The sequence below is a fragment of the Hevea brasiliensis genome, chromosome 16 (genome assembly GCF_030052815.1).
Source record: "Hevea brasiliensis isolate MT/VB/25A 57/8 chromosome 16, ASM3005281v1, whole genome shotgun sequence".
Taxonomy (NCBI): domain Eukaryota; kingdom Viridiplantae; phylum Streptophyta; class Magnoliopsida; order Malpighiales; family Euphorbiaceae; genus Hevea; species Hevea brasiliensis.
The window spans coordinates 62,633,759-62,650,288 of NC_079508.1; the positions used below are offsets into that span (position 1 = coordinate 62,633,759).

The following is a 16,530-nucleotide window of genomic DNA, read 5'->3' on the forward strand; positions in this document are numbered from 1 at the left end:
TACTTTGCACCTGAAAGGACCACAAATAGAGCCCGTTGAATAGCTGAAGAAATGTTAATTTGATAAATAAATTTATTAAGAATCCTTTGTTACAATTTAATAGAACAATCAATTATAAAAATCTTCTGCCTTTTTCTTTCTTTGAACCTTTTAATGTAATTAGAGGGAAAAAAAGGTCATTAAAAGTTCCCCAAGCATCTATGCTCAATCGGCATAATAGTATAGGCGAGATAAGCATGAGTGGAAGTTAATATAAACCAACGAGAATCTATCCTTTAGATGGAAATAAAAGGAGAACAATTCCTTGAGAGCATCTAGAAAAAGCCACAACCAACTAGGAAATTCTAATCATTTTAATTTTGAGATCAAATGGTAAAAAAGGTTGAATTTTACCCTTTTAAAAGGATGTTTACATAAATTATTTTCTAAATAAATATATAATCCTTTTCAATAAATCCCTTTTAATTCACTTCATTTTTTATGTGGTTATTTAATTTTATAAAGCAAAATTATTTTATTATAAGAAATAAAATAATTTGATATAAATTTACAACTTAATCCATTACATTTTTATAAAATATTTTTTCATAAAATAATTAATTATAAAAATTTTATTAATTTAATAAAAAATATACATAAAAAATATAATATTTTTAACAATATTAAAAAATATTAAGTACAGATAAAAAATAAAATAAGTAACATAATTTTTTAATAATATCTGCCAACAATAAATTATTTACAGAAAAAATTATCAATTCACGAATTTTATTAAATCATATTATTTTATATAATAAAGTAATTTTATTTTATAATAAAATCAAGCAATCATCCGCAAAGCCAGTGTAATAATAAACAGTGCACACCATTAAAATAATCTAGAAAAAGGCACATCATTGTCATGCCAAGTGTCGTAGTTGAGTTAAAGCACAAACAAGCCCAAGGCCCAAGTAAAGAAAGTCCAGACCTAGCACTCATTTTCCTGGTTCCCAGCCCAGCAGATTGAACCAGTTACATGACGAGAAGTGCTCATCACTGTAAAATCAGCCCAACTTATTAGAGTTGTTCCTGCCTGAAATGGACCCATTATCCATCATGGGGTTTCGATGTTTGTACACACAATGCAAGCAAATTTAAATATTAGAAGTAATATATATATATATATATATATATATATATATATAAAGTTAAGCCTTTAAAATGATTTTATAATAATGTGTTTAAAAAATTGATATGCAGCATACTTCTTTATTATTTTTATTTTTATATTTTTTCATATAAAAATTAATCTATTATATTAAATAATAATTTTTATTTAAATATTTTCAAGTTTTAACTATTAAAATTTTATCTCATATAAAAAATAATAATTAAATAAAATTCTATTCACTGCAATTTTTAAAAATTTTTAAATTTATAATTTCAAATATTATAAAATCCTCCTTGTCGAATTATATCTCTAAAAATCAATCATTTCTTAATTAAATATTTGGTTAGATTAAAAAAATGGTGAATTATTATATATATGTATATATAATTCTTCAATAAAAATTATTTATAAAATTTAAAAAATTATTTTTATTGAAACACATTTCTTATATTAATTCTTTTACATAATTCTTGTGGTTACTTAAGAAATGTTTTTAACAATTGCCCCAGGACATTTCTTAAGCAACCCCAAGAATTTGCTTAAGCTTCTCCGATAAAAGAATAAACTTAATGTTCCCGGCCAATTAATTAATTTATAATATTTAAGTAACCACAAGAATAATTAAACATCAATTGTAGCTAATTAATTATATTTTTAATATTAATTAAGTTAAACCATTTGTTGTTTGGGTTTTGATTTTCTTCACTGAGTAGACATATTCTGCACCATCCTAATGTTTTCGCATTGTTGGTAACCTCATTTTATTAATAATTGCATAATTTTCTTGCTTAGTCTTAAGTCTTAACCAACTATATATGTGGAAACATCCATGTTGGGGCATGATTCTAGAACTTTAGTTATGTTCATATATCAAAACTACTTCATGTTTAATAGGATTAACCAAGTGGGTAAAAGTAGGAATTTTTTTATTTTATTATTCAGAAACATTTCTTATAATTACAAATCACTATGAGTGAATATATTTTTAAATTTTTTAAAAAATAATATATTTTTGATATATAAAAGCTAGTCCTGTAATTAATTACTAATACTGTGAAAATAAATATATAAATAACCACTAGGTATAAGTACCATCATATAAGATCTCACTTTATTAACCCACTTAGCACAATAATTATATAGTGAATAAGTGATTTCATATAGGATTTTCTATATAAAATAATAAATAAATAAGATTTAGTCGTGTATAGATGAGTAGACTCTATAAAATTATAATTATTTAAGTAATTATTTATTTTTTTAAATTTAATAACTAAAATTATTTACATGTTTAATTTTTATTGAAATATTATTTCACGTAATACGTTTACATCAACCACAACCCCATAATATAATTTCTTCATTTGACGGGCCATGCATGCTTGGTGTTTCGGGCAATCTTAATTATAGAATAATATTTATTATTATTATTATTATTTTTTTTTTTGAGAAAACAGCCAACTTCATTAAAAAAAGCTCAAAGAAACCGAGCATTAGCAGAGACAGCCTCCCTAGGATAACATTTATTGAACTCTACGTTTTTTCAATCAACAATAAGAAAAGCATAAAAAATGACTTGTAAAAGATAGTTATATATATATATTATTACTGATTAGGTGAGAGACATTATCACAACTTCACAAGAAAAAGAACTTGTCAAGATTACTCATCAACTTGGTGATTTTAAAATAAAAAGTGACTTGCTATATGTATAATTCAATAATTTAGTCTTTGATTAGCTTTTAATTACTTTTCTGTTTTATTTTTATTCTCATTTCAAAAGTAAAATACGATATTGATTATGCACCAAATTAAAGAAATATTTCACAATGGCCGAGCGATACTCTGAAAAATAAAAGTTAATCAAGAGCATAGCAAAGCTAGCTAGATGATACTTTCTAATTTCTAGGATAATTACATGTATAATTAAAGCAAACAACTTAAAGTTGGATTTTTGGTATACATCTCTATCAAGAAATATAAATATAATAATTTAAATTTCTAATTTTTTTAAATCAATGTGTTAGCTTGTAGCCAATGGCGAAAATGTTTAATTAGTTCCATATGGCAAGAAACATATGAAGCTATGGAATGTGTTTCGCGAAACTGATTGCATTAAAGCCGCAAAGAGTCATGAATTGATGGATATCTGTAAAGAGTCATGAATTGATGGATATCTGTCTATCAATGCAACAAATTAAGGTTTGTTCTCAAATTTCAATTACGTTGGCGTCCATAATAGACATCCTTGAATTGACTTGGCTCTCCGTCTTCAGAATTTTCATGTAACACGTTTCGGCAGGATAGCAATTGGGCTGCCACAAGTGTGATGTCTTAGCTTAGTGTGCAATGTGTGTAGAGGTCGAAGCTGTGTGCCATTAAAATGCTGGAGTTAAGTGCATCACAACACACACACACACATATTATCTAGAATTAGGGGTAGCGACGGTTTGGTTTCGAACTAGAATCAAACCAGAACCAGTTCAGTTAAAATTGGATCGAAATCAATCAAAACCAGAATCGATTTCGAACCAGACCAAAACTTTTCGTCGATAGTTTGATTCAGGTTCATATTTTTTAGAAACTGTAAATCGGATTGAACTGAATATTCCAAACCAGACCAAACCGGCGATTTAAATACAAAAAAATTCAATAAATACCTCACTCCACTTCGAATTCATATATATATATATATATATATATATATATATATATATATATATATATATATATCATTAATTCTCTATACAATTATTCTCTATACTCTATTTAATTCTTAATACTCTTTCAATTTCTCTCAAATTTTCTAAATAATTATTTTCTATACTCCTTTTAATTTTCAGTACTGTCACAATTTTCCTACTTTATTATTTTATATGCTTACTGAAATTTTTAATACTATCCCAATTACTCTGTTATTATTTTATATATTCAATAAAATTTTTAATACTCTGTATTTTAATTTTTTTATATACTTTTTTAATTATCAATTATCATATGATTTTTTAAAAAATGGCAAGTAATACTAAATTCAACTAAGTTTTTATCCCAAAAATTTATTGGGGTCGGCTATATGGATTCTCTTTCTCCACTTTAAACGATTTTGGGTTAAATCCTCGGAAATGTGTAATGCTTCTAGGTCATATTGTACTATTCTCCTCCAAGTCAGTTTAGATCTATCTCTTCTTTTCTTTCTATCCTCTAAGCCAATGTGCTCTACTTGTCTAACTAGAGCTTTCCTATGTTTACGCTTCACATGACCAAACTACCTCAATTTATATTCTCTCAACTTATGACTGAAAATTTTAATTGCTCTAAATTCTAAAGGGATACATGAGCAAAATTAAGTTCATGCACCTTTCTCTATTTTTTTTTAAATTAATTTAATCTCTAGTTTTTTTAATAAGTTCGAGTCTTTCCTTATTAATTTTTTTTCAAAAATAAGTTATTTTTATTTTTTTTCTTATTTATTTTGATTGAAAGATTTCTAAGAAATATTAAAATATTTTTATAAATATAACTTAAATTATAAATTAATAAAATTTTTCTCTAATTTTTTCATTTAAGTGGCTCTTAAACCGCCTCTAAACCACTTCTAAACCGTCTTGAACTGTCTTTTTCAAACCGTCTTTTAAACTGTTTTAAACCGGGTCTCGAATCGGAACCGGTGGTTCAGGTACTGTCTTCCAAACCGTCCCATGATGGTTTGGTTCAGTTTTATAATTTCATTGAACCTGAATTAGCAGTTCAGAAACCGTAATCGGTGATTTTTGAACCGTGGCCACCCCGATCTAGAACATTGTCATTTTCACGCACACATGCAAAACTACAAAAGATCAAATCATAATTCAGAAGATAAAAAGAACTTATGAAAATAGAGGGAAAAAGAGATTAGATTACCAATTGTTGATCACATCATAGTCATTTTCTAAGAAACTAAGGCATCATGCATGCTTCTTTTGTTCTCATGAATTCAGCTGTATCTACGCATACATAGAAAAAGACTAATAGGTATACAATAGCAAGGGAAATTGACAAAATGAAGTCATTATAGCAAGAATGGGCAGACAAGATGGGACAATTTTAGGATTCTGGTGATGACTTTCGGGGAGACCTTTTGGATTTTTAAGGGATCCATGACTACATATTTGTTTTCACATTTGAAATTGCTATTACAAAATTTCTTCCAAGACTACCAGCCTTACATTTATCAAAGATCAATTACGCAGCTTAACAAAATCTAGTGAATATATTCCATTACAATGAAGTATTTGTCTTTTTTTTTTTACACTCCATTTATTCCTTAAGACATTATTATTATTGTTATTATTATTATTTTAAAGTGTTTTTTTGAATGAGTGATTGAGTGTAAATTTTTGATACTTAATAAACATTGCGATGAAATACACTTAAAATTTTGACAGTCATCAATTTAAAATTAATTATAATTGAAATGCTAAAGTTGAAAATTTTAATTATTAATTTTATTATAATTATTAATTAATAACAACTAATTTTAAATTAATTTTAATGTGTTCATGTTTTCAAATCAAATTAAATAGACTTAACATTTTAAGCTAAAAATTTATGGAGAATTTAATTACGATAAATAAAATGATTAAGAAAGTGTTTGTTTTAATTTTTAAATATATTTGATAACTGATTGATATCCAAATTATTTCGTTAATCTATTAAAATTATAACTAATAGCTGATAGATTATCTATCGATTGCAATTTATAATAGATTTTTTTTAGAATAGTTTTTATCAACTTGTAACTTGTAACTGATTTGAATTTAATTTTTATTTAAATTATATTATCCTTTTAAAATTTATTAATAATAAAATTTTTTGTCTTTAAATTAATTTTTATATTAATAAATTATTTAAAGGTATAAGAAATCATATATAGAAAAATATTACAAATAATAATTCAATTAGATATAATGTTCATTCTCATATATATATATATATATATATATATATATATATATATATATATATATATATATATCTTCATCAATTATTTTATATATTAATAAATATAATTTTATTAAATATTTAAAATATAACAATTATAATTAGCCATAAATTAGCTGCTATATCCAATCCTTAAATCAAAGACCCTAAATTTCAAAAGAAGACGAAGAAAAAGAAGACTAAGCTAAGGAGGCTAAGCAGCATAGATGACATGCATGTTGGATTTAATTAGCATGTGGGACTTGGTTACTTTTTATGAAAAACCCGATGATGAGAATCCTTAATCATGGTAGTTAGTAAGATACGAGAAGATCTTCCCTTTAATAAATAAAGCTTAATTAGAGTTAGAACTTGACGCCAATCACGCAAACATCCCAAAATTATTACTCACCATGGGCCCATAAAAGACAACGCCAATCTTTCTCTTTCAAGCTTCCAATTCTAAGTAAGTCTTTCTTAAATATGATAGAAAATTCTTATCTAGATTAATCATGCATTCAAAATATATTATATCTAATGAGATTTATATATTAAATAAATAATATTTATATATTTTTTAAATTAATTAAGAATATATGCATATACATAAAATAAAGAAAATATATACTATTTAACAAAATCATAATAATTTTATAAAATATGTTAAATCTTGTATTTTATATATACTATTCATGACTGATATAGAATTCTAAAAAATCAATTTAGCCACTCGGAAGCAAAGAGACATCCCATCAAACAGACTCAAATAAACTAATGATGTTAGGTTTAATATTTCTAAGCTAACACTTGTCTTGTGAGGTAAAGTGTTTGAATCTTGCAGCTTGGAACGTGGATCAAAAATCTAAGGATAGATATGCAAAAATAAAAAAATATCATGATTAGTTTTGTGTTATAAAATAAATATTTGATTATTATGCTATTTTACATTATAGGACAAGTATTTAAATATTAATAATTAAATATGTTATATATAATTAAGCGCCGATTATTATACAAGATATATTTACTATCCATTATAAATTTAAAATATAATGACATCATACATATTTTGATTCATTGGATAGAGAAATATTTCCAAGTCTTATGTGAAGTATTTTCCAAGACTTGGGTAAAGTATGATATACTCTAAGCTAGGTTAGCTCCTAAGGTTTCTTGCTCTGAGTTTTTCCTCTTCATCCTTGGGATTTTCACAACCAACTAGGCCTCCCTTTTCTCTATTTCCTTTCTGTCTCATCTTCTCAATCAAATTCTTTTGCTAAAATCTTTTACCCTTTATAAATATATACCACCTCACACACAAAAGCAGTACTCACTACTAGAAGTCACTGCTGGTTTTTATCTTTCAAAGAGTTTCATTCATCGATCCCCCTTACCCTTCCTTCTCTCTCTCTCATGGCTGATAATACTATCACCAATAACTCAACTCTAAAGCTCTTTGGCTTCAATATTTTAGAGAATAATATTCCCGTTGATTCAAGAAAATCTCCATCTGGGTCTCCGGAATCATTGACTGAAGGTCGAAAATATGAGTGCCAATATTGTTGCCGGGAGTTTGCCAACTCGCAAGCACTAGGTGGCCACCAAAACGCTCACAAGAAGGAAAGGCAGCTTCTTAAGCGCGCACAGATCCAAGCAACGCGTAACCTGGCTGCTTCTTATGTACCTACTTCCATGTTCTCCACCTTCAAGCCGCTTCCACCACATCTCCTCCCACCGGCGATGGTTCCGATGGCAGCGAGGCAGCGTCAGTGTCCTTCATGGTTTTACACGTCCCATTCGAGTCTCATCTCAAATGGCAGCGGGCCTGACCCTGGAAGGCGTGTGGAAGGCGACGTTCTGGCATTGGATGAGGGTTTGGGGTTTCATCCCAGAAATTCAATGGCGGCCTGGAGTGGATTTACCAGAGAAGAGGTCGGGTCTCACCGTGATAAGGGATTAGGTAATTTGGACTTGCATTTAGGTCTTTGATCACCTGTACAATTATTTGGGCTTGATTCAATGTTGATGATATGTAGAGCCTTGTTGTGCCGTTAATTAGGGACATGTATACATTTTCCAATTTGGTGCACTTTTTCCTCAACTTTTTTTTATCAATAAGGTAATTTCTGATAAATTGTATTTGTGAGGAAAATGATTTTCATTTATATAGGACTAGAACCAAAAGTTTTTAGAAGAATTCCAATCTCCATTTTTATTTTAAATTTTAAAGGGATGAGACTCAATTTAAATTTATTTATCTTGATTAATTATTTTATAAGGAAAAAAATGAAGATTTGAATCTAACATCTATCAAATTATGAATATAGCTTAATTCACTGAATTAATTCAAATTAAGCTTGTGTGAATTAATTAATATCAAAATTGTTAATTTTAACCTTTTTCTTTTGAAAAACTTTAGTGTTCTTGTGAAAAAATAATTATAGTTATCCATCAATTTGCAAGATAAATGAATCAATTTCTGTGATGTTATATTAATTTGACTTCTTTTGTTTTAATCAAAAGAAATTTATTTAGCCGGAAATTAATCATGGGATCAAAGTGATGCTCACGAGAAAATACATATAAATAAGGAAAGTGATTAATCTGATCGTAAAGTAAATGCCTTGGTAGAAGCAGAATATGTGCATTGCCATTGCTGTTTTAAAGTTATTAGTAAACAGCTGCGTTGAATGTAAATTTCACACGATCAATATGGAATAGCTTAGTAATCCTAGTATTAAATATAAGGTATTTAATTCAATATATATATATATATATATATATATATATATATATATATATATGTGTGTGTGTGAGTGGGAACATATGGCTCCACAGTTCATGATGAGAGTTGTATTACGTAGACATAAAACAAACCCTTCTCTCTCTATATATTCATCCAGACAAGACAAAATTACTATAGCTCTGTTTAAATTAAAATTTACGTGCACGGCCAGAGTTCACAATCAATGATTATGGTGAAACCAATGGTTTCACAATTTAATTTTTCATTTAACAAAGAAGGCAACATCTCCAACTTCGTGGGGTGGCAATAGTTATCACCGCTAGGAATTAATATAGGCTTTTGTATAAAATTCATTTAATTTTAATTAAATTTAAAACCTTAAAATTCCAACGACATTGATATAATTTTTTCAAAATTTTTTAAATATTATCTATGCCACAAATAATAATTTTATTTATTAATTATTTTTAAGTCCAAATAATTAATTGAATTATTTTTTAAATTAATTAAATTAATTTTATTTTATTAATTTAATTAATTTATAGTCTTAAATAATTAATAAGTGAATTAATAATAATTACTGAATAATTATCTGAGATAAGTAGTTGATAACAGTTTTATGCAGTTTTAAAAACTGGACAGGCAATTACAAGTAATCATAAAATATGACAGAATATATTTTAGAATCTTTCAGGAGTTTTTTAAATATCTACAGATAAAACTATAAATGTTAGATACTTGAAAAAGCCTAATCACTCACTCAATCAATTAACAACAGACTTTAATAATTTATTTATCTTTAATTTTATCTGTCTTTTTATTTTTCTAATTTTATATTTATTTTTTAAATCTTATACTTAAATTTTTAATAATCAATATAATTTTTAATTATTTTAGTTATTCAATTTAAGTAAGATTTTAATTAAACTATATTCAGCTTATTTAAGTTTACATAATTATTTGAAAAGTTAAAAAAGTATATAATTGATACATTCAGTATCTAATACGCTCGTAATTCATAAATTATTAGCAAATCAAATTATTCTAATGAAATAAATAAATAAATATATAATTATATAATTTAATCTTTTGTGAGGTCAATTGATTATTGAGGGCTCGACCTGGTCCAGTTTATTATCACAAAATATTATATTTTTAAAAATAAAATTCTAAAATGATTTTGTTTTTAACATAAAATAGAAACTAAAAGCTGAAAAATTTCAGGTTCAGCCCAATTCATTATTGTATAGAACCGGGTTGCTCTACTGTACCCGAACACAGTCACAGCCCAAATATCTGTGCAAAGTTTTTTTTTGGAAGGTATCTCCTTCTCCAACCAGCTGCGACTTGCTGTTGCTGACCAACAGCTCTCAAAATTTCAGGTTTTCAGCTCTGTCACTTCTCTCTCACTATCTCAATCAGTTTTCTTCTACAAATTCAAGTGTATCAAACGTAGAAGACGTCTGTTCTGTTCCTCTTTTATCGACTCTCTAGAGTTTCAAATCTGGGTAAGTTGAGGGTTTTTTTTTTTTCAACTTGCTTCGTTTTGAACCGACTCTGTGTATGTTTGTGCCGCTTTTGAGCTTATCTGTTATAGGTTTTCTTTTGTTTTTCTTTTAATGCTTTCTCTCTGTTGGATTTTTTTTTTTTTCATTTATGTACTTCGTGATGATCTCTATTTCAGCGTTTATATTGCAGGAATTGCATTTTGTCTAGTTATTTAGCTCTCAGATTCTCTGATTATGAATTTATACTCGATTGGCTGGCTGTCAATCATGTGAATAACTCATTCATCTTATTATTGTTGGCTTGGTTACATTAATTGAATGATGATAACTTATCCTGTTCATACCCGCATGACAAAATGTTGCTTTTTTTTTTTGCAGGTCAATGTTGTATGCAGTCTCTACCCCAAAACCTTTCATTTCCTGTCCAAGAAGTTGTCTCTTTCAGCAAAGGCATTTAGTTTCCACTAGGTTGTCTGTAGGTGCTTCATTGCCAGATTAACAGCAACGGGTTTAAAGTAGAGTATACCCCTTGGCTAATTGTTGGATTGGGTTAAGTACCATGGCACTAGGCACAATGTAATCAAATGCATGTATTATGCTAATCTTTGTTGCTTCCTGTGCTGTATTTTTGAATTGGGTAGATTCTCATGTCAGGTTGGTTTTGAAACGGTTGATCAAATTGCCCAAGCAGAAGGTGTTGTGATGAACAAAATTCAATCAAAGGCTCTGATTGGAATAGGTTGTTAAGTTGAATGTTCTTTGCTAGTTTCTATTTATGTTTTATTCCCTTTTTTGTTTGTTTGGTATGGGCTTGATCATTTATTTTGATTCTTTATGTAATCAGTACAGGTTGCATCAAAGAGGTTCCAATTCTGATAGCAAAACCTCAGGCATACATGAACTTTAGTGGGGAATCGGTTAGTTCTATCTCTTGTTTGACAGCTTGATTTGACTTTGTCATTACAATTTCTTGGTTTTTACTTCTTGACATGTATGGCTATTTAATATTAGCTTTAGTGATTATGGGACACTGATATCCTTTGGAAATTAACTAGATAAAGTATAATCAGGATATCATGCAAGTGATATCATCCTTTATCACAAATGAATCTGTTATAGGGGATGGTAGCAATCATTATGATTTATAGCATTAAACATTTTGGATTTTAGTATCCTTGCAGATGAGCCAATGCAACCAATATCTATTATGGCCTTTGGATGGTATGTGCATCAGCAACTATGTAATGCATTATCAAGCTTCTCAATTGCTAATTTCTATGTGGCATCCAGAATTTTTTTATTTTTTTGTATGCAGCTGAACTTCAGCAATGCGTTGAACAACTCAAAATGCAACCTCAAAATATAATGGGAAAATAAGAAAGAAAATTTTGATGCACTGAATTTAGATTATCTGAAAACAATTTTAAGTACTCTATTTGATGATGTGTCTCACGTCGATTCTGCAGGGAGGTCTTGGGTATTACATATATGGGTTTGCAAACCTCCCCTTGTAAGCTAGCTTTTGAACCTCAAAATATAATGGGAAAATAAGAAAGAAAATTTTGATGCACTGAATTTAGATTATCTGAAAACAATTTTAAGTACTCTATTTGATAATGTGTCTCACGTCGATTCTGTAGGGAGGTCTTGGGTATTACATATATGGGTTTGCAAACCTCCCCTTGTAAGCTAGCTTTTGAAGTGGAGTTTTGCATCAGAGCCTCACTTTGCATGAATTGATAGACCATATACAAAGGTTCCTTGATGTTCTTTGGGAGAGGTTGGGGTGAACAAGTCATAACTCTGGTTGCTTCACGAGGACGTTCAGTTTAAAGAGGTCGGGAATGATGCGTCCTACATCGGTTCTGCAGGAAGGTCTTGGGTGTTATATATATGAGTTTGCAAACCTTTCCTTATGTGCTAGCTTTTGAAGTGGAGTTAAGTAGGTTCATATCACCATTCATCCTTTTTGTATTGTGGAAAAAGTATATGCATCACTGTTATTCAAATCTGAGAAGCATTTGTTATCAATGTCAACCTAAATTGCATATGCCAGAATATTAGTAGATTTTATTGTAAAAAGCTGAGTGCTGATGGGATTACCTAGATTTGAGCAATACTTTGATGTGCAGAAATTACTTCAGTTGATTTACACATTGTGATATTTTGCTTTGAGGATGTGAATAAAATTAGAATGCCAGGGATTTTTGTTGCTAAATATGATTTTAAATAGAGTTGAACATGAAAGAGATGCAAGGAATCACTGGTCTATCAGGTTGAGAAATTTTTGGTAACCGAGTTAGTCTTTTATCTTTTTTACCCCCTTTCACTTACATTGGATTTATAAGTTGTATTAGATTCTGGCCACCATAAGTAGCTGATTTGCTTGATGCTTAACCTTTTCTTCTCTTTTCATTATTGCCTAGGTTGGACCACTTGCTGCTCATTATCAAGTGCCTTTGTGTCATATTTTATTGGTATGCATTTTAATAATATACAGCAGTGTATATGAACTATCAGTTACATTTTAATAATTACATTTTAATAACTTTCGGAGAAGAGCAACACTGTATGTGACCTAACTTGACTATCAGTGTATGTGAACTATCAGTTGATCTCTGTTACTGATAGTCACTGCATTAGTGTTACTCCGCAATTTCTTTCAGTGCAGGGGTCATATTTTCTAAATCCACCTTTACTTTCCTTACTACATTAAATCAAATTCCATCCAACTTCTTTAATATAATTGTGATGAATGATGATGTCTTCATGTAGATGCATCCATGGGGGACACAATTGACTAGATAATTTTGAATTCTTGTCTTTTCATGCAAAGAACTTCCAACTCTTTTTTTTTTTTTTTTTTCCTTCCTGTTTTTGTCAAATTGAAAACCAGGAGATAAATAGAACTATAACTTTTGATATCTTGCTACAGAGTGAAAGTGTGATCGACCATTTGCATGGTTGCCAGGAATTTCCTCAACTGTGTTTAGGTTGGTTAGTCACATTTATTCCCGTTTTTGACATGAATATTTTATCTACTTGAAGATTGTTTCTTATTTATGCTGTGAAAACTTTCATTTCTTGAAGGTATTGGAAATCCACCTGACACCATGGACATGAAGGCTTTTCTTCTACAGGAGTTCAGTTCAACAGAGAGAGAACCAAGTATATAATTGCCGTGTGAAACTCCAATATAAATTGTTTTCACCTTTTTCTATGGCTGAGTTTTAATCATTGAAAATAATTGAGGCATGCTATTTCATGAAAAATAATCAAATCATGTTATCTTATGAAAAAACATTTAAACTCTATTATATATGAAACATCTTACTGTTAAGGTGGCTAGTTAAAACAGTTTTACTTGATGTTAAATGATTGTGGAAACTGGAATGCACCATGAAAAATTCACCTCCATACAATTGTTTAGCACTCCAATGCTCATATGTAGCATGTAGATGGTCAGCGTAGATGGGTGCATTTCGAATTTCCAACATCAGTGCTGAAACCTTTCAACTTTTTAACTGACACTTGACAGATCTAGTTTTATGTATTATAATAATTTATTTTTAAAATTTAAATAGACTACTTCAGTATATAATTAATAATAAATTCTAATAAAAATTATTCTATTAATAAAAAATTAAGTCTTTAAAATTAAATTATAAAATAAACTTGAATTAATGATCCCGGTTAATTCAATCTTTCAGCCGGATGAAGTGGGTCTGATAAATATGGAATATTTAGGATCAATAATGCAAACCTAAGATTAGGGCTGTGCACGGTTCTTGGAAGAATTGAACTGAATAGAAGAATTGTATCAAACCAATATGAATCATATTGAATCGAAATTTTTTAATATTTTGGTTCGATTTTGATTTTTCACTTTGAATCGAACTGAAATTATACTGAAATCAAATTAAAATCGTAGCAAACTAGAATTGAACCTAGAACTGAATTTATATATATATATTTTTATGTTTTTTTTAATATATTATATACTTTTAATATAATTAGATATTTTTATATGTGTATATATAATTATGAACTAAATAAAATAAATATTATATTTCATTTTTTTATATTTTTTAATATTTTAGTTATAAATGTATTAAATTATCTTATAATTTTTAATTATTAATGTACTATTATATTATGTAATATATTTAATCATAAATTATATATGTATTTTGTATTTATAGATTATATAATTTAAAAATAATTAAAAAATATATTATATATTAATAACTCAATTTAAAATTTAAATATTAATTTAAGTATAAATTTTTTAAAAAATAATTAAATAAAATTATTTTAATAATTAAAAATTAAATTAAAATTAAAGAATAAAGAATCATATTAAATTAAAATTAAAATAATAAAAAATTAAATTAAAACTATACAAAAATTTCAATTCAATTCATATTTTTAAGTAAATCCTACACCATACACCTTACCTGAGACCTGGCCTGCCATATGCAAAGCCTTGAAAAGGCAGCCTGTGCACACTATCTTTTTGTCAAAATTCCAACAAAAGTCCTTTTTACTTTCAACTAACAAAAAAAATATATATATATCTTTAACTAAGAGAAAAGGATAAAAAAAAAAAAAAACCCTGAAGCGATCGCTATTGATCTCATCAAGAAACGCAAATAAAAAAACCATCGTCAGAATCCACATCAGATCAAGCGGCAGCTGTAGAATCCTCTGTGATTCAAATCGTTCTTCTGCTTAAAAAAGGGACCCACCTCAACAATAACGTTGAAGTATGGGGAGAAGAAAAAAAGGGTTGGTTTTCTCTCTCTGCCTCCCACACTTTTTATTAGACCGTTGTAAAATCAATTTCTTTAAGCATGCTCTCCCAAAAGAAACTACGAAAACAATTAATAAAAACACAGAACCAAGAAACTGACCCATCTCTCAAATCCATCAACAATGGCGGAAGAAAACCCCACTCTTCAATCTCTCTTCCATGCACTTGACCCCATGTCTCTAATCCTTTCCCACAATTCCTTAGACTCTCACCAACCGGTCCCTCTGAAACTCACCACAGATAGCTACATCATGGAGAGAGGACCAAGATACAGAGCATATGCAGAGTTGCGAGAATCAAAGCTGAGAATGAAGATCTTAAGGCAACAAGAAAGAGATGAGAGTGATTTTAAACAAACACCACCGAAGAAACAGGTCAAATTTCAAGCCAATTTAACTAGTTCAAGAAAAGGGTCTTCTGTTTTGGCCCAGTCAGTGCCAGATTTCTCAGCTACTTTAAGAAAAGAGAATCGAAAGCCGAAGCCAGAGTGGACACCTCCATCAAAGAATTGGTCAACGATAAATGGGATTCTGTCGAATTCTAGAGGAAGTAAGTCAGCGAGCGCTGGAGAGAAAAAGAATGGAAATGGGGGACTAATGTCGAGAAATAGCTGTGCAAGTGTTGAAGCATTGAAGGGATTGTCAATGGCTGCAGCCACCGCTATTAATTGCGAAAACAGGGGAGGAAGAGGTGGCAGAGTAATTGGCAAGACTGTGTTGGGTTTGAGGCAGTTCTGACTTTGAATCCATGGTGATTCTACAAATGATGTGAGAGATTTGTTATTTTCTTTTAATTTCATTTTCTTGGGTTCTTAATTGGATGTGGCGTTATGAGAGGTTTTCTTTGTTACTGCTACGATTCTTTGTTTAGTTGAGAGATTTGCTTATGGTGGATTGTAAAGCTCTGGATGTAATCATGTTTAACTTATGATTAAGCTCATTCACTAACAAAAATAAATAAGCAAATAAATAAAACTCATTAACTAAATTAAGGGGTGAATCTTGTTTAACCTCCAAATCTATTACTGTATTTTAGAATTAATTATTCATTAATTTCAATTAATGATAGAATTTATATCACCGTTAAAAAAATAAAATTTAAATATTCACTTAAATAAAAAACACATATTTAGATGGCCCATCAAAGCCCATAACGCGAAACCTGTCTAAAGCACAAAGCCGTAGGCCCATAGCCCATCTCCATCCTGCCCTCCTGCAGTAACAACCAAGCCGAAACGACTCTGCCCCTTTTCCCTCCAACTCTTTCCGCTGAAACGGAAGGCCACGTCCGATACTGTGTTCTCTTTCTTTCAGCTCTCTGGGAGGAAATTCCGACGTCTGTACGTTCTCTCTCT

At 29.0% G+C, this 16,530-nt stretch overlaps 2 protein-coding genes, 1 long non-coding RNA gene and 1 pseudogene across 3 annotated transcripts; all 4 read left to right on the forward strand.

The window, feature by feature from the left end:
- The first annotated feature begins 7,226 nt into the window (after window positions 1-7,226).
- Window positions 7,227-8,210, forward strand: LOC110637867 (zinc finger protein GIS3). Its single transcript, XM_021788229.2, has one exon. It carries the CDS (start codon window positions 7,523-7,525, stop codon window positions 8,096-8,098), a length of 576 nt encoding a protein of 191 aa, XP_021643921.2. The 5' UTR covers window positions 7,227-7,522; the 3' UTR covers window positions 8,099-8,210.
- Window positions 8,211-8,935: 725 nt separating this feature from the next.
- LOC110637871 (chloroplastic group IIB intron splicing facilitator CRS2-A, chloroplastic-like) lies at window positions 8,936-11,414 on the forward strand (annotated as a pseudogene).
- A 662-nt stretch (window positions 11,415-12,076) lies between these two features.
- On the forward strand, window positions 12,077-13,703 carry LOC131174509 (uncharacterized). The gene is made up of 2 exons (XR_009144839.1): window positions 12,077-13,356; window positions 13,454-13,703. It is a non-coding gene; the product is annotated as an uncharacterized LOC131174509 (long non-coding RNA).
- A 1,442-nt stretch (window positions 13,704-15,145) lies between these two features.
- On the forward strand, window positions 15,146-16,175 carry LOC110637861 (uncharacterized). Its single transcript, XM_021788219.2, has one exon. The coding sequence runs from the start codon at window positions 15,299-15,301 to the stop codon at window positions 15,911-15,913; it is 615 nt and encodes a 204-aa protein (XP_021643911.2). The 5' UTR covers window positions 15,146-15,298; the 3' UTR covers window positions 15,914-16,175.
- Window positions 16,176-16,530: the final 355 nt, after the last annotated feature.